This window comes from Saimiri boliviensis, chromosome 15 (assembly GCF_048565385.1).
Source record: "Saimiri boliviensis isolate mSaiBol1 chromosome 15, mSaiBol1.pri, whole genome shotgun sequence".
Lineage (NCBI taxonomy): Eukaryota > Metazoa > Chordata > Mammalia > Primates > Cebidae > Saimiri > Saimiri boliviensis.
In genome coordinates, this window is record NC_133463.1 from 86,258,937 (window position 1) to 86,283,226 (window position 24,290).

Consider the following 24,290-nt stretch of genomic DNA (forward strand, 5'->3'; position numbering starts at 1 on the left):
AGCAGTGCATAGCATTTAAGAAATAGGGAGGAAAAGACATCACAACATTTGAACACCCTTGTCTGAGCCAAATAAAACAAAATATGCCCTGTGGCACTACGGTATGAATCTGCCCCCTCCAAGCTGTATGTTACAACCTAATACCTTCATAATGGTGTTAAAAGGTGAGGCCCTTTGGAAAGTGATTAATTACTTAGGGTTTTGTCCTCAGGAGTGGATTAGTGACTTATAAAAGGGCTAGAGAGAACTAGCTCAAGCTCTTTTCCCCCTCCAAGTTCCAAAACATGACAGGGCAGCATTTGTCCCTTCCATCATGTAAGGACACACAGAATGAGGGCCCTCACCAGCCACCAAATGCTGGTGTCTTGATCTTGGACTTCCCAGTCTCCAGAACTGTGAGAAAATAAATTTATGCCATTTGCAAATTACCCAGTTTTGGGTACTTTGTTATAGCAGCACAAAAGGACTAAAACAGTATGTGTGGGGGAGAAACAGAAAGGTAAAGGGACAGGGAGAGAGAGAACGAATACAGAGTATGTGAACACTAGAGTCTAAGCATCCAAGAATGAATTCTTTCATGTGGCCACTTGCAGAATGTTCAAAACCAGGGCAGACATTGAACCCATGTGAGCCTCTGCTTCCTCAGTGATTTAGGGATAATACTATGTTCCTTGTAGAATTGTAAGAATCACATGAAGTTATTTATGACAATACAGAGCTTTAAAATTTTTCTTCCTCAAATAATTCTGGTTAACTCCATTGGGTTGAGACATAAAAGACAGTTTCATCCAATGATGGTGAAGTGATTTTTTTTTTTCAAAGAAAACACCAAATTGTACCTGTCCTGAGAACACAAAGTATGATGGCAAAAGCAAAGATCTGCCTACTTTGGGGAAGAACACCAGAACAGCCTTCCAATGGTGTCTTCCCATTTTCCAAAAGTTTCTAAACAGTAACTCAGCTACCTGAGTGTCAATGCCTGGGATCTGTGGGGCCATGGAAACGCTTATATCAGCTGGATGGAAGATTTGTAGACTTTTTCTGTTTTTAAAAACTCCTCTCACTTAAAAAAAAGTACAGATCCATTACCTAATACCATGAAGTTTCTTAATCTATGTTTAATTCCTCTAAGCTTTGTGAAATATCTTTTGCAGAGGTTTTAGAAGGGGTGGAGAAGAGATTTGGGAGTAAATGAGGTCAGCTGAGTGAAACATCATTTCTTCCCTTACCTTGTTCAATGATAAAAGCATTTGATCAAACAGAGTACATTATAAATCACTGGACTACAAAGCAAGACAAGTAGCAAGATGTGTTCATTTTTAGGATATATTATTTATGTTATCAACAGAGAATAGTTTCCTAATTAAGAAAAAATGACAATTTAAAATAATATTTATTAAAATTTGTGCTAGGGTTACATAGCAGCATGTCTTTCCCCCCATTTCTAAAATGCTCTGAAATCCATTTTAATATTAAAACTAAAAGTATAAAGCAAGTGAAATGTCCAAAAATACAGCATTGGTTAAATAAATTAGAACCACATGATGGAATTCTGTGTAGTTATGTTAATTATTTCGTAAAAATATGTAGGGGTATCGAAAATGTTTATATCATGGAAAGTGAGAAAAACAGTAACTTATATATTACATTTTTGTAAAGGATAATACACGTGAAGGTAAAATAGTTTGTGCCTAGTGAAATAATTATGGTAACAGTTTTCTTTTTACTTATTATTTTCCCACAGGATGCATATTACTTATGTAATCAGAACTATAAACATACACACACACATATACGTGTGCAAATGAAAGCTTAAAATGAAGATACCTGAAGGAATATATTTAAAACTGCTCTTGAGCAATATTTGACAATTCATGGGGGGGAAAAAAAAGAGCAGTGAAGGATCCTGCTCTCTTATACCTACTCTGGCCAAAGATCTACTCAAAAAACTTTTAGGAAAGAAACATTCTAGAGTTTAGTACATTTTATTGACTATATTTCCCTAGTGTCTCTAAAACTATTATTTCTTTACAAGTGTGGCATTTTCACTTTGTGGCTCTCAAATGTAAAATAAAAAAGAGAAAATGATTTCTCCCATTGAAGCCAACAGGAATAAACATGGTGTCCATTAGCGTATTCATCCATTTTCATACCACTATGAAGAAATATCCAAGACTGGGTAACTTATAAAACAAACAAAAAAGAGGTTTAGTAGACTCACAGCCAAACCATATTAAGTTTCTAAGTGGCAAGAAGACCCCTTCCTGAGGAATTAGCTGTAGTAACTACAAAGTACCCACGTAAAATGTAGAAAGCAACATGCATTCAGAGCTTGACCAGATCACCAGGCTATTCCAGCCCTGGCACTAAGCAGCTGAGGATGTTTCGTTCAGAGTTTTAGTTATAATCAATGGAGGGCTTAGGTCCTCCTGACTATTACTACAAAACGGGTCCTCTACTTTACTAGGTGCTTTACAAATTTCACCTCATGGACATTTATTAGATTCTGCAAAACAAATTTAAAAAGTTTGGCCAGGCATGATGGCTCACGCCTGTAATCCCAGCACTTTGAGAGGCTGTGGTGGGTGGATCACTTGAGATCAGGAGTTTGAGACCAGCCTGGCCAACATGGCAAAACCTTGTCTCTACTAAAAACACAAAAATTAGCCGGGCACGTGGTGGCAGGCACCTGTAATCCCAGCTACTTGGGAGGCTGAGGCAGGAGAATTGCTTCAACCTGGGAGGTGGAGGTTGCAGTGAGCCAAGGTCACCCACTGCACTCTAGCCTGGGAGATTAGAGCAAAACTCCCATCTCAAAAAAAAAAAAAAAAAGGGAGATTAAAGAATTTTAGTAAGATGCCCATGGATACCCTGTTAATAACAGAAGAAATGAAATTAAAAGCAAGATGTTTGTCTCATAAATGTCTACGATTTGCTACCTTTATGGCCACATACCCTTTTACTCTCCTTAAGAGACCTCAGCAAGAACCGTCAAGTACCTTTAGAGTACAGAGTTCTTTAAAGCACAAAACTAGAAAGGACCACACTGCCCAGTGGCATTATGCTCTGCCTTTGATTCTACCAGGATGTATTTGGGCCCTGTGGGTGGCTCTGAGCTCACTAGAGGCATTTTAAATCTCAGCAGGTCAATATCCGGTCCCCTGGAAAGAGCTTTCCTTTATACACCTGCTGAGTATGTCCTCAGCCAGGGGTTAAGAGGATAAAAGGCTCAAAGCAGCAGGCTCATAAAGTCACAGATTAAAAGGTAAATTGAGAGAAAAAAAATAGGACAGTGCAATCATTAATGGGAATGTGGATTTGTCCAAAAGATAATCGAGAATGTTCATCTACATAAGCACTTGGTAACTGAAGCCTATTCATTTGTCATAAGAATGATGATAATGCCATTGTATGAAGGAGGAACATAAAATTGTTGTTAAAATAATAATTACGGAATTTTGTAGGAAAATACTCAAAAATGAACAAAGCTACTTACCCCTTTGTGCTAGATGAAACACTGACTGTAAATGATCAATACCTGACATCAAACCGAGTTTAACAAAAATAAAAGGAATGGATTGGCTTGAACAAAGTCATGGGACTGGAATCATGTATTAAACTCATTGCTTCTGTGGTGTATCCAAATCATACCCACCTACCATTCATCATGGTGGACACTCTACCTTCACAAATGCATCACTGTTAAAGTCCTCATAACGTTAAACTTGTAGGTTCACCTGCACACTGACTGCCCAGCTCTATAATGCTTGCTTATTTGTCCAGCACTCAATGGGGCTCTCAAGGATTTATAATTGCCACTCACTTTCAAAAGTGTGGAAACGAATGAAAAAGATCTTAACATATTTTAATAAGAGAAGTGGGGGAAAAAAGATTGTTTCTGACAGACCCAGACAAATCAATTAATTGATCTCTGGCAAGCAAAGATAATTGTATTTCTGAGTCTATTAAGGCACATCAGGGCTGGTTAGCTAATTTCACAGGGGAGCTGGATGTCCCTAGGCATTAGGCAGTGATAGGGAACATCAGGTAGAAACACAAGATGACATTTTCTTTTGGGAAGCACTTGTTTCAACTCAACCATTTTCACTTTGGCAGAGAAAAGGCAGGTGAGTTTGTTGAAAGGAGATTTCAATCCTAACATTTCTATGAGCATTCACGCTTTTACATCAGCTCTGATAATACAGATTGTAGGTCCTTTATGTGAGACTCTTCTGGGAATAAAAACAGAATTTTTCAGTAAAATCATCTAAAGCGCCTGGACGGAAAATCTCCTATCAAGAAGGGGAGGAAGAAAGACAGGGGATTAATCTGAACATCAAACAATGAAAAATTTTATTCAGAAAGAAAATCAGTTTGATTTAGAGCTTTGTCTGAATTAAGATTTAAAACCAAATTTGAATTCATTTTCAAGGACAAATGTTAGCTCCATTTCAGCTAACAATATTAGATACGTAGGTTCACCGTTTCATAGATACAAATGAGTTATGGATATATTGATGATTAACAAATATCCATGTAATGGGTTTCATAATTAATTGTTCATTTAGAAAGCATTTCCTTAGGAGGAAAGTATTGCATACGAAAAAAAGACCATCCTTCTTGCTTTCTCACCACAAGCACCATGCTGGAAAGCTAACACAATTCCTACAGCAGAATGCACAAAGGGAGTTAAGATCAAGTGTTCTACTGGGGAAGAGGAGGCTTCACAATCCTGTTACAAAAGTAGAAGTCAGGGTCTCATTTTCTTCATAATAAAGAGGCTAGCAAAGGGAGCTGAGATTACTTGGCCTGTGCCATCTTCACTTAGCTTTAATCTCATCATTTCCAACCTTGGAATTACCTGGGGAACTTTAGCAAGCACTGACACCTTGATCCCACTGCCAAGATTTTTTTTTTTACTTAATTGGTCTGGAGGATAAAATGTTTAGTTTTCCAGGAACTTCGAGTACACGATGAAGGTTGAGATTTTCACAGGAACTCTTCCAGCAGCGCTTTTCAACCAGAATCACCCAGAGAACATATTAAAACACGGTCTCCCAAGCCCTTTGACCAGAGATTCTGACTCAGTAGGTCTGAGACCAGGGCCAGGAATTTCCATTTCTAACGTGCTCCCAGCTGATGGGGACGTTGCCGGTCCGTGAGCCACCCTTTGAGTAGCATGGATTTAAAGGGAACGTTAGGAATTTGGAATCATCTTCTATTAGTATCATTTACTAAAGATCCACATGACTCATCTGTAATTGAATAAATTTTGAAAGAAGAAACAGGAAGTTCAATACAATCAAAGATAAACTAAAATTTTTCTCCCATCATGCACTAGGCCCTATGCTGGGCACAGGTAACGCAAAGTCAAATAGGATCAGATCTTTGCTCTGCAGAAGCACACATTGACAGAAAAGACAAAGCCACACATTACATCTCTAACAGTCCCTTTTTACAGTTTCCTCTTCTGCAGTCTAGAAAGTCTGTGGCAACTGACATCCCTACATCTCCAAGTCTAATAAAAAGTATGCTGCAATAAATAAATATATAAATCACCTCCATCCACTCCCTGACTCTTACTCTTCACTTCAACCATGAGTTGTCACCTTTGTTCTTTCAGGAGGGCTCTGCATTCTGATGCCACTGGTACCCTGTAGGACTGACCCACATCCTTAAAGTGATGGCTCTGCTGTCATTTCACTGCAAGATGTCTGTTCTGACTCTGCGTAGAGACTGTATTTCTGCTTCTGTGTCTCTTCATAATATTGCTACTCTGCCTCAGTGACAAGCATTTGTCATACATATTATGGCCATTTTCTTTTTTTTCTGATTTAAAATTTTAGTTTGAATTTTTGTGGGTACATAGTAGATATGTGTGTGTCTGTGTGTGTGTGTCTGTGTGTGTGTGTATTTATGGGGCACATAAGATGTTTTAATACAGGTATGCAATAAATAATAATCACCTCATGGAGAACAGAGTATTCATCTCCTCAAGCATACTTGCCCTTTGTGTTATAAACGATCCAATTATCCTTAGTTATTTTTAAATGTACAATTAAGTTATTATTGACTATAGTTACCCTGTTGTGCTATCAAATAGTAGGCCTTATTCTTTCTATGTTTTTTGTACCTATTAACAATCCCCACCTTCCTCTCACCACCTCTCATTTCATTTCCCACCAAATACCATTACCCAATTTGTTGACAGTAGGGACTATTCATCTGATCATCTTCACAAGTAGTATCATGCAGGGACTATAGTGCACATGTGATATTCTTCACTGACAGCCATTGGTTGAGTGACTCTTAAATTTATGGGACTTTGGTCTGAATGACTTATAGCTGTTTCTACAACCTCAAGTCACCTTCTAAGATGTGAAGAAGATGTTGCAAGGTGGATAGCGCACACTGCTTGGAGTCAGATGTTCTGGCTTTCTAATTTGTCAGCTGTGTGTCCTTGGGCAAAAAAACTTAGCTTGGGGCCTTGGTTTCTTCAAGCCACAGAAGTTATATAGAGACTTGGGGATGTTTTGAGGATAATCTGGATAATGCATAAATAGTATGACACATGGTAGGATTACTTGTTATTGTTATCTAATGGGATATACCTACCCTGTAAAAATAACTTCAAGATTTACTGAAATGTTTGAACTGATAGTTATTTTCTACGTATGTGTCAGTCTCTCTCATTAGTTGGTAAACATCTTGATGATATAGGGCTCTATCTTTTCATGTTAGCTTTCTGGAGCCAAAAGAAATAGCATATGCTAACTAATGTCTTTGGGGATTAGTAGATGACCAAATAAAGCATGTATAGATGTGCCTTAGGAATATGGAAAAGCAGGGGATTCCAGATATCTGGGCTGAACACCATAGCTAAATGTCAATATGCAGCAATGGTTTGGAGAGGTTATATTAAACTGTAACTTGTGTAGCTAGAATATTCAAGACAGATCTACAGGGAAGAGAGCCAAGAATGGTTTGAGCATAGACAATAAGATGAAGTTCAAGGTCAAACCATTCAGGTTCTCAGTGCTGATGAGTGCTCAAAATCTAATGATTTGACCTTGAACTTCATATTTTCGTCTGATGAGTGACAGCAGAAAGAAGCTAGGAGGGTTTTTAGCAGGAAAGCAAGGGAGACACAACCACCTTTTTGGGTAGTAACTCCATTAACAGTGTTAATGACAGGTTGGAGACAAGGCTGTACTTGTAGTAGTGACAACTTATTGTCATCTGCTAGATACAAAGTACACCTTGCTACCTTCTCTGCATATGTGCATATATTAATTAATGCCATAAACTTTCAGACTGTCACATGAAATAGACTTTGTCACCACCATTTTATAGGCCATATAATGTTGGGTCAGGGGATTGTTTCCAAGTGTTCAGAGCTCATAAATGGCAGCGCATGGCTTCAAATTGAGGTGTGACCCCAAAGCCAGGTCCTCAGTACTTCTCTGCCCCTGCCTTCTTGTCAGCAAGAGTCTTACTGCTGACTATGGGGGAGACATCCTATGATTCTTGATGACTGGTTTGAGGAAATGTTTTCACTTTGAGAATTTGTGTCAGTCTTTGGATATAGACTTCGGATAAATGCATGTTGACTGTTTTTTTCAAAGCAAACATCATTACAAGGCAGTGTGCATTCTCAGACTGGAACAAACACCCATGAATATAAATGTGCTAGAAGCAAGGAGCTCCCTGATCAGGACAAATTTTCAGGAAATGTTCTTTCTTCTGTATCTTTATGCTTCCGACATAGCATCTTATAAAAACTCAAGAGGAGGTTTCTTTCCCGCCAGACTATATAACAGTGAGTTGCAACATTTGGATGGAAGTACAAGAGATGATGTTTCTCACCAACTACATGAATGAGGTGGAACTTGGATGACCACAGTCAGCTCAGTCTGAGAAAGGGCACTCTCCCCCTCTTGCAATCCTCAACTCTAATTTTTACCATCTCAAAGACCCTATAGAGCACACATTTAATCATATATCCTTGCACCCAGAAAAAAACTAGCTTCCCCCAAATCTACATTTCTTCTCCTTACTAACATCAGAAGACCATTTGCTCTTCTTCAGAAACTACCCCAGGGCACCATCTTGGCCACCAGGCTTGGATTATAGCCATGACTCCTCCATGGAGCACTTTCTGGATAAAGTAATTACACTTCATTCTAAGCATAGCTCCTGTGGAATTCAGAGCAGAAAAATACTTAGCCCTTGAGTATCAGGGATCACGCCAGTCAGGAACATCCCTGGCAAATTCAGAATCCTCTTTGGCATCATACCCAGTCTGTCCACAGCTGCCCAAAGGCAGGATCTAGGAAGCTGGTGGTTATCAAGGGCAAGGTTTTGTTGCTGATGAGAACTTAGAGATCCTAGAAATCATTACGAGGCAGTGTGTATCCACCTGAGAGGTCTAATTCACTTCAACCAAACCGAGTCTAGACTTGTCCATAGAAGTAGATGCAATCAAGTGATCCTCAAGCATATGTAGTCATAAGAATATGCCCTTATCCACATCTGAAGCATGTGCCTAAATATGCACCCTCCTTGAAACTGTGAAATGCTAGTATTAAGAGCTAGAAGCTTATAAGAATATTCCTAATTTTCTGGGTGAGTGGTCTCCAACTATTAATGATTTGCATGTTTATCTGTATATTTATTTATAAATACAATATATGTACGATTATACTCATATGCATTATAAATATAGAAAAAAGTTTTTTTAAAGATAAGACAAAGATATAATAATCCATATTTTAAAAATAGGTATTTTATGTATTAATGGATCACATAACATCTTGTTTTTGCTTTTCTTTTTCTTTTTTTGAAACAGAGTCTTGCTCTGTCACCCAGGCTAGAGTGCAGTGGCACAATCTCAGCTCACTGCAACCTCTACCTCCTAGTTCAAGCAATTCTCCTGCCTCAGCTCCCAAGTAGTTGGGATTATAGGTGCCCACCACCATGCCCAGGTGATTTTTGTATTTTTGGTAGAGATGAGCTTTCACCGTGTTGGCCAGTCTGGTCTCAAACTCCCAAACTCATGATCTACCTGCCTTGGCCTCCCAAAATGCTGGGATTACAGGTATGAACCACCATGCCTGGCTGATCATGTGACATTTTTGTTCTGGCTTTAGTTGAACCTAATTCAATATTAGGCTTTAGTGGTAAGCATGGATAAACGAGGTGCTTCCCAAAAACATACAGATCTAGAAAAAAGAGAAGAGTATCTTAGGCTTGCTTAACAGGTGATGATTTTTATCCTCATTTTTCAAGTTTTTTTACAACTTGACGGCAGTCTATTCCTGTTTTTGGATGTGTTACTTTGAAATATTTTGTTAATGGTGATGATTTTGTGTAAGACTCTGTCAACGTCTCAAGGTCCAATATACAGTTAGGATAAGGTGCATTGTAAGTATTTATGCATACAAGCCTACATATCAAATAGTTTTTAAAATACAACTAAATCACTATCTACTTATTGTTAGGTAGATTAGCTTATCATCTTTAATTCTTACTTTGTGTATCAATAGGCTTTTGTAAGAAGTAGGATAAATGTGGTTGGTTCTGGCATTTCCTGGTATTTGGTATGCTTCCATTATTAATATTATCTTCAGTTCATGATTCATCATGGTGTTAGACATTTTTCTATTTGTATATTCCTAACTCTTCATAACCAACCATATGAGGGTTAGTATAGTTAAAACTAGAAATCAATTCAGAGTTGTATGTAACTGGCCAGTTGCATACTGCAGTATTTCACAATGTGAGGATGATGTCAGTCTGTGCTACAGACTCCCTCTTTGCTCTTGAGACCTAAGTTACTTAGTGGGATTCTGCCATACAGAAAAAGCAAGGTCCTCCAGGTTAATCTGGATTCTAATTATTAGTGAAGCTTAATTTCTTTTTTTTTTTCTTATTCACCAAAGCAATTGTAAATAGACATTCGAATTTTCTTTCCACATCCTGATGCCTATCTTGTGCACCCTGGGGAGAATGCAGCCCACTTTGCACCTTAAATAATATAAAATAATACATGATTTTGAATGAGAGATGCTTAGCTTCAGCCCCTCACTCAGCTGTGTTAAAGCTACATACTGTTCTGCTTCCCTAATCCCAAGTTATCCGTCTAGTAAATGAAGATAATACTGCTTAGTTCTATGGTTGGTTATAAGGAGTCAGGAAAAGCTAAATAAGAAAAATGTCTAACGCTGTGACGGAAACCTGACATTATCAAAATTGCTTGCTTTTCTTGTAAATGTGAACCTGAAAAGCAGAGTGGAGTGGTGCCAAAGGAGCTCCCTGAAGCAATAGCACACCCTGGACTCAGGAGTACTGGCTTCAAGCCCAGGGCTCCTATCAATATACAGTGTGGCATCTGATCAAATGAGAGGTGAACCAATGGCAATAGGACTTCCAGAGGATACACAGAGCTTTTCCTCATTAAGGCTCAGCCTTTGTGAATGCTGCCTAGAACCCCTCCTCTCATGCTTCCTTCTCTGAAACAGAACCATTTCCCATTCTTTTCACTGTCTGGGGTTCAGGTCACCCACCAAAACCACTCAGCCTCACTGACTTTCATCCTTAAGTGGGGGCCATAGCACACAAGAGGTACTTGAAGCATTAAATTCAGGGTTATCTTTTCACAACTGGAGTCTAATGTTGGAGGTAGATTATTAAAATGTGCATGGATTCTTAGTCTTCTATTGAGAGATAGTATCTATTTCTTCATTTTGAATCTGGACTGGCCTTGTGACTTACTTTAGTCTGTGGAATGTATTAAAAAACAACTTTATGCAAATTCTAAGACTGGACAACAGGAGATTTTGCGTATTTCCCCTCTTAATAGGCCAGGATCCTAGCCTGAGGATAAGAAGCCACAAGGAGAACCACACAGTCCAGCTGGGAGCCCCAGACCTGTGAGTGAGCCCAGTTAGATCACCCAAGCCACATCTAACTCAGTAGAACCACCCAGCTGAGCCCAGTCCAAACTGCTTACTCATGAGTTAAACTAAGTTGTTGTTTTCAAGTCATTAAGTTTTAGAAAAGTTTGTTACACAACAAAAGCAAACAGATAGATACTCCTTGTTTTGTATACTAATTTGCTCTGTTAATTGGACACATAAAAAAATTCCGTTTCTATTAACTTTGTTTTTTTGTGCATCAGTAACATAGTAGCAACCACCATCAGGATATGTAGTTCATGTCCGTGTTTGCTTTCTTATATAATCATTTCACAACTTGATTATTTACAATGAACCTTGGAGATAAGTCTATTGTGAAGATTTATTGATATCACATGCACATGAAATACCCAATTCAGACTACATCCTCTAAAAGATGAAAACAGCTATATTTCAATTACATAAATTGACATTTATAAATACCAACATTATCAGTTTTTGAAAGATCCAGTCATAAGTATTACAATATGTGGTTTTGAAGTAATGGCCTGCATCAGTATTGAACATACTGACTCATTTTTACCACAGCTACACAGGCAAGCTTCATTTTCCATCAATTCATGTCTCTTTAAAATTGACAAATTTAATGGAAAGAGCCACTGAGAAGAAAGAAGGTAGAAAGGAGTGAAGGAGGGAGGAGATAAATTTGTACTTTCTAGTCTCTGTCAATATGTGGTTTATTTTCAGACACATTAAAGCTTTGGATTTTTGACTTGGAAAGAAAACACAAGAAAAATATTTTCCTCATTGGTCCCAAATTTCCTGTAATCTGATATCCCACCTCTACCTTCTTCCATGGAAAGAAACAAACACACACACACACACACACACACACACACACACACATACAAATTGTAAAGCACACTTACCCTCTCTGAAAGAGATCCACATTATAAAATTTATGTAGCTCTACCGAAAACTCAACCGTTCCTTGTACTTCAGACATGATCTTTTTGGCTCATTACCTGAAAAACAAGAGAGAAATTAACAGCTTGAGATCACATCAGCCAGACAGAGAACCTGGCTTTTATAACAGGAAACGAATCTGACCAACAGGATCAACAGGAGTAGCATGTGTCCACTGAATGTCCCCACTCAGGGTTCCTTGTATGGAAAGAGACATGGAGGGACAAAATGACTTGCCTACTGTCACATAGCTCCTACCTGGAAGGGCCAGGAGGGAGACCCAGGTGTCCTGCTGGGTCTCAACTCCAAAGCTGAGCTGGTCCCATGCCCTTTCTTATCTCTCAGTACTGTGGTGACAACAACATTCTGGCCAAGAGCACATCTTTCATGGCCAAAGGCACAAGAAAGCCTGCTTACTGCTTTCTAGCTGTGTGACCTTGTGCAAGTACCTTAACCTCTCTCATCTTCAGTGTTCTCATCTAATATGAGGACTGGTAATAATGCATGACTTTGATATATGGTGGACAGAGAAAATAAATGTACCACACTGAGCACTTTGCATGGTCATTTGTGTCTTAAATACTCAATAAGTGGTAGCTACCATTGATAATAATAATTTTAAATGATTTTATCATTGGTATTATAAATGCAGTCTCTAAAGACTGTGGCTGGAGTGCCATCAAGCATGGTACACAGAGCATGCAGGTGCTGCTGCTAGGTAGATATTGAACCCAACTTGATAGGTTGCTAATTTTCCAATTACTTGTTACTGGGGGGCAGTAACAAGAGGGTTGAATGGAAAAGATGGTAGAAAAAAAAAACATTAAAACAGTTCAAGTCTGGGATGAGAAAAAAGCTGAGAGGTACATTTAAAGTAGGCTGGGTTTTCTGAGACTATGAAAGGATCTAGATACCAGGAATGTGATGGAAGAGAAAGAAACTTATTATAGGTATACTGAGCACCTGCTATATTCTTGGTGTTGCATAAAGGGTTCCATGTAAGTTGCCTGATTTTTTTTCCAACAAGAATTTTGTATTATTCTTGTCCCATTTGGCATGCAGGAAAAAAGGACCAGAGAAACTCTGACCTGGAGCCACTTTCTAACTCTGGAATGTTCTGGTGGGATGGCCTTTGGTAAGACCCTCCCTTTCTCCAAGGCTGTTTACTACCATGTATAACAGGGACAATGAAAGCCACCAAGTAGACTCCCAATAGGATAAGAGGTAACAACTTGCAGAATACCTGGCACCTAGCAGGATCTCAAGAACTGGCAGGACCTCCGGGAAGGGAAAGAATGAGAGAGAAGAAGAAGAGGGGAAAGTAAGGGAACACGTGGCCCTGTCACCTAAACACTGGTGATTCACACTTGAGTCTCCTTCCAAAGCCCCTCTTTCTGCCCCCAGATGCCTCAGGGATCAGACCGTTCTTGTGGGTCAGAGCCCAACCTCACTGCAGTTAACAGGGTCGGGCTAGGCCAGATCTCACAGACAGCAGGAGGGATTAACTGGCCCTTAACTGCATCTTGGCTCAGGCAAGGGTTTTCATCTGGGGAACATTCTAGAGATGCAGAAGGCTGCATGCCAAATTAAAATCCTCAGAACTAACCTCTATAAATTCTGCCAGATAGAATTTCAATCTGGCAAACCTGGAAAGGCCTGGCTCACAAAATGTGCCAAAAACCCGTTTCCCTAATGAAGAGCCATCAAGGTGTGCCCTGTCCCTACCCAACACACCAGAGCCAGTCAAGGTCAGAACCTGAGGCTCAGTTTTAATCCCAAGTCACTTCCAGTCCAAGTTGGATGGAGGAGCCATTCAGGGTTTCCCTTCATAACCACGTGACATGTCAACAGCTACCTCATCCTCATTTTCTCATCACCCCGCTCAGTCTGAATCCTCCAAAAACTCAGAGCTGGCAAAACCATCTGACTCTTTTCTTGGGGTTGTCAGCTTTCCATTATCCTTGGTGCCCCTCCTGATCTCTGATCGTGGGGAGGAGAATATATAGAAAGAGGGAACAAAGGGAGAACAGGAACAATGCACACTAATAGTGCCACCCTACCGTATACAACACACTCATGGGGGTTCCAGGCAGGACATCACACTATCCTCAAAAGCCCTCCACATGGGTAGTATTGGTCTCTAGCCACATAGGACAGTGGAGCTGTTGAGGCAGAGTGCCCACCCAGGAGCCTGGGTTTTCCAGCTTCTGCACTTACTGGTAGGCTGACCAGGACCATGTTTTGGGGTAGAGTTACTATTTAGAAGAAAATATTTAATGCATGGAGAATACCGCACAGAATATTATTTTCTCCTTGAAAGATGCACCATACCATGCTGTTGTTCAGGATGAATGGGATAGAGTTCTGGAACTTGTAAGCACAGACACAGCTTCTTGGTGGGAAGCTGCCTTTTTCTTTAAAACAGCATGTGATACATTATAGCCAAACACCCATAATGCAGTGAGGAAGATGAGTTTTCATGTAAAATATCAATTTTAAAAGTCCACGTTGATTTTGCTGGTAACATCCTTGACCCCTTTGTGATCAGTGATCCAGAGTCGTTTGCTTAGGTCCCAACCTTGTCCCCTGCTCTTTCCATCTGCGGATTAGAGGGAAGGTATCAGAGTGGTGGTTTTCAGGTGTGGCCTTCAGAACACTGGCATCAGCAATGCTTTGTTATAAAAACAAAGTCGAGTCACACACCAGACCTACTCAGTCAGAAACTCCAGGGATGAGGTTCAGGGATCTGTGTTTTCACAAGTTCTGCAGGGAATTCAGATGCAAACTAATTTGAGAACCACTGGCCTAAAGACAAGTGTTTTAGCATTAACCAGAGCTGAGTTAACTTGGTTTCCTGTGGGCTACAAGACCTTGGGCCCATAGCTTAACCTCTCTGCTCCTCATTGCTAAGAGGTGAGGAGCAAGAGAACCTACCCTGTGAAAGTGTCTTCATGATCAGTAGAGAGACAGCATGTAAAAGTGTTTAATATAGTGTCTGGCATACTGTTGGAACATACTTATGACATACGCACACAATAGACATATGACGCATATCCAACACACACATCACACTCACACACACAAACACACAGATACATACAACAAACATTGAAAATAGAACACTAACACACACACACACACACACACACACACACACAAGATGCCCATGACATATACCCAGCACACCCTGGCTGCTGAAAGAACTGTCCAGGAAAGCCTGCTCTCTGCTTCTGTAGGACTGAGTTCAGGTGCAAGGTTCTGAGAATGCGTCGTGATGAGTGCAGTGAGAGGTACCAATAAGCATCATGCTCAGAAGGCGGCCAGGACATGATTCAGATCTCCATACCCAGCACATCAGCAACCACACCTTGGGTAAACCAGTGTTCCTCGGTATTTGTTCCAAGAACTTCCCACAAAATATCAGAAAACCCAGCACTCACCCCAACATGAACATGTACCATACACACAACCAACATACCCAACCTGAAATACACAGGCACCAGGTGCACACACACCACAGACATCTTATCTGCACTAACTTCCTCCTACAGCCAGCGCCCCCCACCATTCTAGTGAACTCAGCCATTCTGCTGCATTTGATGTGACTCTCAAATGTTCACCTTCAAACCTGCACTTCCTGAAAGCTGTGTGTCCAGGTACTGTGGCACTCTAAAGCATTATGAGCGGACCTCATGATGCTCAGGGATTGGGAAAGGGTGATCCTGTGACAATCACAATGACAGTGATGACAGCTCAGGAAGAGGGTCTTTGGCACTCAGGTACGACCTCTCTGGGAAGGCTGGCTTCTGACTGAGGGGGCATTTGCCATGCCTCAGTCCAGGGTCATCAATGTAGATCTCTTCTATTGAGAAAGTGAAGACAGTGACCTCAGCAGGTCATCCCAACCTCAGCTCACCTGAATCAACACACCTGCCCTTTGTACGGCCCTTCACTGTGTAACCTCCCTGGACCCCTGATCACTGTCCGGTCCTCACTCAGGCAGAGGCACCCACAGCTTACACCTATATGCAGACAGCTTGTCCTGGTGCACCACATTTTAGGCAAACATACCTAGAGAAAAGGACAGAGGGAGGGGAAGGATGGGAGGGCCCCTGAAGCCTATGTCTAGAGATGAACAGACATCATCAGAATAGGCTTCCTTGTGGACAGTGGAAAGAACAGTCTGTCTCTAAAGTAATATACACAGGCCCCAGAACCAGACACCTGGGTCTCAATGGCCCTGGGTGACTTTGGAGTCATTATGACCTTCCTGGGCCTCACTTTCTCATTTGTAAACTGAGGATAATAATAATACCTACTTCCTGGAGTATTGTAATAATTAAAACTATTAAAATATATAAGGCACTCAGAATACAGCCTGGCATGTAATAAACCCTCAAAACATGCAAGCTATTTTTAGCTTTGTAACAGAAGACAGAATTAGAAGGCAAGGTAAAAGAAAATCCCGTGACATTACAGCCCTGTTTGGTTTTCATTCATTAAAAAAAAAATACCTTGATCGAGTGCCCCTTACTGATCTGCCCTGTTCTGGGAGTGTTCCAGCCATCCCAGCTGCCCGACAATAGACCAGTCTGCATTATGAAGACGTGAACTCTGCCATCACTGGGAGTGTGCAGACAAAGGATGAGTCCCACTTTTCTGGGATGATGGGCCCCTGCCTTGAGTTTAAATGACAATTAAATTCCTCTTTGTACACAAGTTCCTAAGATCTCATTACCCTCAGGCAGGCAATGCTTTTATTTGATTGATGAGGAACAAAAGAGGAAGAGGGTAGACTAGAGGACCAGAAGGCAGTGTCACAGAACCTCAGTTCAGATTTGATTTCTGCCACTTAATAGGTTGACTAGGACATCACTTCATCTATTTGAGTGAGTCTAGGCTTCTGCATCTGTACCTGGAAGGGAACACCTACCTGGGAGAATGGTGCAGAATGGTAACTAAACCAATTTTTGTAAAGTATTAAAAATATTCTCATTGCCAATAGGATACTATTAGAGTACAGAAAAAGAGTTTGAAAACACAGCATGTTACTTTTCTCCCTTGAAGACAGAGATGAGTGGTCCATAAGCCCCTAAAAAGGAGTCATTGTCTGTTTATGAATTTCTGAGCACTCCATGACATCTGGTGAACAGCAGAGGTTCACAAATGCTATGGAACTAAGGAATAAATGGAAACACCTGACAACAGATTCTGGGCCATAGTGAGAATATGAAGGAAGAACCGAATTCAGCAATGAAAACAAAGCAACAGGAAATAAGACCAGAAGTATTAAAGAGTTGAAACAGTGATGTTGGTTATGGCAGAAAAGGCAAGTTCTTTGTCATTACAGGTATCAGAAAAGAGGTTGTCCAAGAGAGCTCCTTCTCCACCTCTGTCACACTGAGTTCAGGCACACGGTTCTGAGGATGCGCAGTCATGAGTGCACGGAGAGGTGGTGACATGCTTCGTGCTTAGGAGGACGGCAGGACGCGATTCAGATCTCCATCCACAGCACGTCGGCAACCACCCTCTGGGTAAACCAGTTTTCCCCAGCATTTGTTCCAAGAACCTCCCACAAAAGAGCAACCTGGGAAAATTAACAACAACCACAACAACAGCAAAAAGAACCCAGATTCTTGAGTCCTACACTCAGACCTCCTAATCAGACTTCAAGACAGAATCTAGAAACGCACAGGCTAAAGTCTGAGCTCACTGCTGCATCTGCCTCTAATACCAGCTCTGGCAGAAAAACTGTGCATGTCTCCAGTAGCTGAGCCAGGAACTAGCAGAATGCATCTATGTCCCATTTGTGTGGCCGAAGGACAGGGAATCACCTTTGAGAAGAAGTATGAGCTGATTATTTTGTCAAAAATCAAATTCCTTTTCTTTTAGAGCTACAAAATTGTCTAGACTTATAAACTACCATGTAAAATGCAGAGAGTCTAGGTGGCACATGGAATGGAGCCTCTGTGTGTGTGTGTGTGTGTGTGTGTGTGTGTGAGAGAGAGAGAGAGAGAGAGAGAGAGAGAAAAGAGAGAGAGAGAGAGAGAGAGAGAGAGAGTGTATGTGTCAGGTTTTGGGATAGACCATCCAGAATCCAGATACCAATATTACAATCTACTTAAAGTTACAAAACTTCTCAAACCTCAGTCTCCCCTTCTGTAAAACAACAAAAAACCTTATCCCTGACAGGTTACACAGAAGGTTGACAACAAATGTCAGACCCAGCTTTTCCATAACACATAAAGTTAAAGCCACCAAGAATAAATGTTAATACGTCTAGTTAATTGTATGAATGCTTCATTTTGAATTTTCTTTTTACTCTCATCGTAAGATTTCATTGAGCCTCTTCTTTCTGCATGTGGGTTGGTTTCCCTCTTGTTTTTTGTCATCGTTATCCAGAACGGTGCCTTCAGACATTCAAAACTGGGCAACACGGTGGGGATTGCGGAGGTCTCTGGTCTCTATTCCAAACTGCAGCCTGCAGCTCACTCTCCCAGTAACAGGGCACAGAAACGGCATTCCCCATTGCATTAGTGGAATCTGGAAAGACCTCAGAACTGTAGAAGACTGCCTCCACTTACCCGGTTGTCTGGGCATCAACTGGGTTCAGCCTTCAGACGTTCTTTTTGTTTCGTTTTGTTTTGAGATGGACACTCGCTCTGTTGCCCAAGCTGGAGTGAGGTGGCATGATCTTGGCTCACTGCAACCTCCACCTCCTGGGTTTAAGCAATTTCCAGCTAATTTTTGTATTTTTTGTGGAGAAAGGGTTTCACTGTGTTAGCCAGGCTGGTCTTGAACTCCTGACCCCAAGTGATCCACCCACCTCAGCCTCCCAAGGTGCTAGGATTACAGGCATGAGCCATTGCACCTGGCCCAGGGACCAGTCCTTCTTCCCCCTTTCCCAAAAAGACAATTAGTTGTCAGTTCTCACCATCTTTAGCTCCTCAAATTCACCTCCTCATCTCCATCTCCAAAGCCAGTACCCTAGGAGTGCTTGTCGCCACCCTCTTTCTGAATATGCCCATCTCTTCCATGTGCCTCTCTCTGCTCTGGCTTCATCACCTTCTGTACCTTCTCCACCCTCTCACTGCAGTGGCCTCTCTGCAGCACCAAGAAGCTCATGTTCCGCATATCTCAAAAGTTTTCAGTGCTTTCTCTTTGTCCTTAACATGATTCAAGATCCACTGTATAGTCCATCAACTTTTTACTTCTCCAGGCACAATGCTTTATCCTCCCTCCCATGCTGAAACTAAGCTTTAATCCATTTCCCTTTAGTTCTACAACATATAATCTTTCAAAGATTCCATCTCTGTGTAAGTACCAGGGAGAACATCCGTGCATGAGGGTGGCACTGAGAATTAAAGATAATGACATATATAAAGAACTTCAGTCATTGCCTACAAAACTGTCAATCACTCATCATCAGTAGCAATCACTATTTCTATTCCCATCTTCAACATAGTTGGCAGAAATTCATAAGGTCCCTCATATCCAGACCTAAAGAACTAGGCCCCCATATTAACTTTAGAGATGCTGGCATCTGTAGAGACCTGAGTAAATGTTTGTACTTTTCATCACAACATATCAAAATGTTTGATTAGTTATTTATATTTTTAAAATGTACTAGAACATTCTCAGTTGCCTCTAAGAATGTTGGATAAAATATTAAAACCGTTTTGAAGAAACATAATTCCAATACCTTATTTGATTTTGCTTGGGAAAAATCATTTTGCAAATATGTTTTCCTTTCAAATGCAATTTTTCTTTAAAACATCAATCTTCAGACCGAAGTTTTATGGTCTTTGAAAGATTAAATGAAAATAATAATTTGATCTTAATATATATCAGCATTTACTTTATGAAAAGGGAAAACAACATTAATGTTCTCAAAGTACTGTGTATCATAGAATTACAATATAGGAGATGGAGAAGGCATAGGGAGGGAACTCTCAGGTACAGAGAAAAATTGTGAAGATCTTAAGTCTGTTTTCTGCTGCTATAACAGAATACCACAGACTGGATAATTTATAAAGAAGAGAAGGTTATTTGGCTCACAGTTCTGGAGGTTGGGAAGTCTAAGAGCATAGCATCTGGGGCTCCCCTGTCCATGGTAGAAGAACTTAAGGCACAAGACACCCCTCAAGACAGAGAGGGGAAACTAAGCCAAACTCTCTTTCATATCAAACCCAGTCTGGAGGTAACTAATCCACTCCCTCCATAACACCATGAATCTATTCATCTCGTAAAGGCTCCACATTTCAACACTGCTAATAACAATGACATTTCAACATGAGTTTTGGCAGAAATCATAGCAGCATCCCAGAGCACACATGACCTAGCAAGTTGTTGGGACAGCCACACTCAAACCCAGATTACTCTGTCAGAATGTGCCGCCTTCCCTCTAGGATCCAGGAGAAGCAGCAGAAATTACTCTCCAAAGCATGTATCTGTATTCAGCGATGTCCTTCTCTCCAGGGGACTTACTCCATGCAGCCATTCTAACAAGGAAATAACTCTAGTTTGTTGCCTGGCGTGATCACTGCAGGGAAAAATCTGCTCAATATTCCAGGCAAACGATCTTATTAGAGATGGAAAACTGGCACTTCTTCACTAAAAAGGGAGGATCCCCTAAGCACTCTTTCTTGCTGTGAGAGCATCTCATCAAAATTTGACTCCCAATCCTGGGTCTCACCTCTGTGTGGAAACTTGGACAAGTCACATAGCATCTCTGAGCCTCACCGTTCACATGCAGAATACGGGCCAACTTCTCACAGCACCAGCGACACAGGAAGACTGAGCCATAGACCTGGGGCCATTGAAAGACACAGAGAGACCTGAACAGAGAAAGTCAAATCACAACTGTGGTCCACGAGGATAAACATGCTGACATAAAAGATGCACAAAGAAGGCAAGAGCACCTACTGGCTGTGGCTGAGACCTACTGGGTCAGCCTTCTGAGGCCTGGCCAGTCTAAGCAATACAGAAGCCAATCCCTCAGCAGCCGTGCAATCTTGGAGCAAGAACTTAATCTCTCTGTGTCTCAGTTTCCCCAACTGCAAGTTGTTTTGGAGTCTGGAATATGATAAATACTTAATAAGTGTAAGCTAGTATGATAAAAAAGAAAACCTAAAAACAGTTCTAAGGCAATGGCAAGAGAGAAATGATGATCCCCTCCCACCAATGAGTTACCTACACCCTGGACATCTTTGAGGTTCTTCAAGGCCTCCCTGCTGATTAGGAGCAGAGGGGAGACCAGAAATCACATCTCTGACCTTCACTCACCACAGAAAATGCAGCCCCAGGCATTCACCCCCTTAATGCTTAAAAGTATTTTCTTTCCTTCAATATAGAAATCAAAACTGGCTGTATTTGCTTATTTTTTTTAACATCCGAAGACAGTGCAAATAGAAGCATCCCACACAATGCCAAGTTCCTGTTTTCTTGTGGATTCTATGTCCCCCTTATCTTAGGCAGCATTTTAAAATTCAGGCATGCAGGCACAGAAGATTTCACAACCTCATAAAAAGATAACTGACTCATAAACTCAGGCAGAGGGCTTGAAGTACCAAAGATGAGGAAGCTCTATTAAGATAGCAGCAGCCAATGCCATCACCAGCTCTGTCATGGAGCCTTCTCCCTTTCTGCCAATGCTGAAAGCTCTGGTGACACTCACTGAGAAGTTAAACATGTGACCATAGTGGGTAGCAATTTATCTCTCCTTCCACCTACTAAAACACATGCACACAAACAGACTCCTAAGTGTGTGCTTGCACATATGCACATACAACAAAGATCATACCATCTCCAAGTTCTTTTTTTGGAGAGACAATGTCAAATCATGGAGAGGTCAGGGGCTTCAAGGCTGCCAAACTGGTTCAATTCTGACCATTTTATGGGTTACCCTAATCAAATGTTAGTGCTCCCATTTTCCACATCTGTAATCCTACTATAGTAGTATCTATCTACTTGATAGTGATTTACTTTTTGGAAGATCAACACAAGTGTATATTTTTTTCAGCAACATTATGGCTTCTCAATATATGGTAGATAATGTTAATATTAGGATAACTAACAATAACAAATATATGTTTGTTGCGCAATAAAAATTTTGCATAAGAAAGATGAACTAAAATACCCAAAGAACTCCAGCCTGTAGTGAACCACAGGAGAATCTGGGTGATGCTCATTTGCTAGGAAAAGACACAGGCAATGTCCAGGGTCCAGGTACCGGGACTCAAGCTTTAGGGAAGCACACTGGATACTGAGCCCATAGCCAAGGAGCCTGGGTTCAGATGTAGGTTCCCATCTTCTCTGGGTCCCGAGGGAGACAGAAGCTGCATCTCTCCTCCTGGAGAAAATTCAGGCAAGTAATAATAGCACCTCACATTCATCGAGGTTGGGGGAGGTTTCAGTGCAATGATAGAAATAACTTGAGTCAGAAATAACAGATAGCAGATACACCTGCCTTGAAAGTCACTGATTCCCTGTCCCTAGAAGAATGTCGGCAGATGCCAAGTCTGCACCGGGAGCTGAAGATGAGATTCCTGCTTTGGGACCGAGCCTTGAGTAGACATCCTTTCTGCTTCCTGGCAGTCTTGAGAGTCTATGAATATCACACCATCTAATTTTAAGGTTCTGCATTCATTAATGGCTATAAATGTTTCAAGAGCATTTCGTTTGCAGAATGACAGTGCCCTGCACCCAATTCAAGTTGAATCACATGAAGGCATCAGTGGGTTTAGTATCAGTGGTCTTTTTAGCGACCTCTGTGAGAGGTGAGTAGCACTATATTTTTCTTTTTTCTTTTCTTTTCTTTTTCTTTCTTTTTTTTTTTTTTGGAGACAGAGTCTCACTCTGCCACCCAGGCTAGAGTGTAGTGGTGTGATCTTGGCTCACTGCAATCTCTGCCTCCTGGGCTCAAGGGATTCTCCTGCCTCAGCCTCCCAAGTAGCTGGGATTGCAGGTGCCTGCCATCATGCCTGGCTAAATTTTGTATTTTTAGTAGAGATGGGGTTTTGCCACGTTGGCCAGACTGGTCTCAAACTCCTGGCCTCAAGTTATCTGCCGACCTCAGCCTCCCAAAGTGCTGGGACTACAGGTGTGAGCCACCACGCCCAGCCACTATATAGATTTTAATAACTCATGCATCAGAGCATAGTGAGCCAGTGGGCCCTACCACCACCTTGTCAACCCCCCCATTAAACAGGTAAGACATCTGAAGCCCAGAAAGGGGCACAGTTTGCCCATAATCACAGAACAAGTGTCCCCAGCATCCCTGTCTCCAGATCTGTAGCCCATTGATCTTTGAATTCTTGGTGGTCAAAGTTTCTACATTTATGATTTCATCTGATATAGAAAGAACCCCAAGCGGTTGAAAAAACAAGTAACAAACAAAAATCTAACATTAGATTGTCCCATAAGATCTAAAGTTCTGAGACACTGATGAATCTGTTATACCCACTTCCTTCCTCTTACCATGCAGATAGTGGGAATAGATAACAACAGGGTCTCAGAACTTTAGATCTTACAGGAAGCTCAGAGAGATCACAGAGCTCAGGCCCTCATATTGGAGAAAAAAACATAAAACAAAACAAAACAAAACAAAACAAAAACAGAACATCTGCATGGTTTGGGGGCTGTTACACAACCATTTGAGAGAAAAACCATTATGTGAGATATCCCGGTCCTTAGAGTGTGAGCTCTGCCAGACTCTGCACAAACAGACCCAGCCCTCTTTCAGGTGCATTGCTGATGCATATTTAACCTAAGCATAATCTAAATTCTTAGCATGAAAACAGCTGCTTCTGATTCTAGGCCTTTCTTTTCTTGCTATATCACCACCATCCCAAACAAAGCCTCTTAAAATATTCTCATCAAAGTGCTCCACCACCTCTAAACATAGTTTGGTGGGGTTTTTTGTTTGTTTGTTTTTTGTTTTTTGAGATGGAGTTTCACTCTTGTTGCCCAGGCTGAAGTACAGTGGTTCAATCCCAGCTCACTGCAACCTCCACCTCCCAGGTTCAAAGGATTCTCCTGCCTCAGCCTCCACAGTAGCTGGGATTATGGGTGCACACCACCACACCTGGCTATTTTTTTTTTTTATTTTTATTAGAGATGGGGTTTTACTATGTTGACCAGGCTTGGCTCGAACTCCTGAACTCAGGTGATCTGCCCACCTCAGCCTCCCAAAGTGCTGGAATTACGGGCCTGAACCACTGTGCCCGGCCTAAACGTGGTTTTCTTATGCCTTTGTTTAAGCTATTATCTCCACTGGAGGGCCCACATTGCACCTCTCTACCTGACAAGCTCCCCATCCCTCAATGTCCAGTCTAGCTTTTCCAGGAAGCCCTCCAGGAACAGCCATGCCACCACCCTCCCTAACAGAAGCCCCTGACCTTGCTTCAC

At 41.2% G+C, this 24,290-nt stretch overlaps 1 protein-coding gene across 4 annotated transcripts in view; it reads right to left on the reverse strand.

The window, feature by feature from the left end:
* Nucleotides 1-24,290, reverse strand: part of FAM135B (family with sequence similarity 135 member B) — a 359,177-nt gene that overhangs the window by 226,157 nt on the left and 108,730 nt on the right. For all 4 annotated transcript variants that reach the window (XM_074387183.1, XM_003933681.4, XM_074387184.1 and 1 more), the window contains one exon: nucleotides 11,846-11,941. In XM_074387183.1, the coding sequence (XP_074243284.1) occupies nucleotides 11,846-11,922 (77 nt within the window). In that variant the 5' untranslated portion in view covers nucleotides 11,923-11,941. The remainder of the gene's footprint in view (nucleotides 1-11,845; nucleotides 11,942-24,290) is intronic.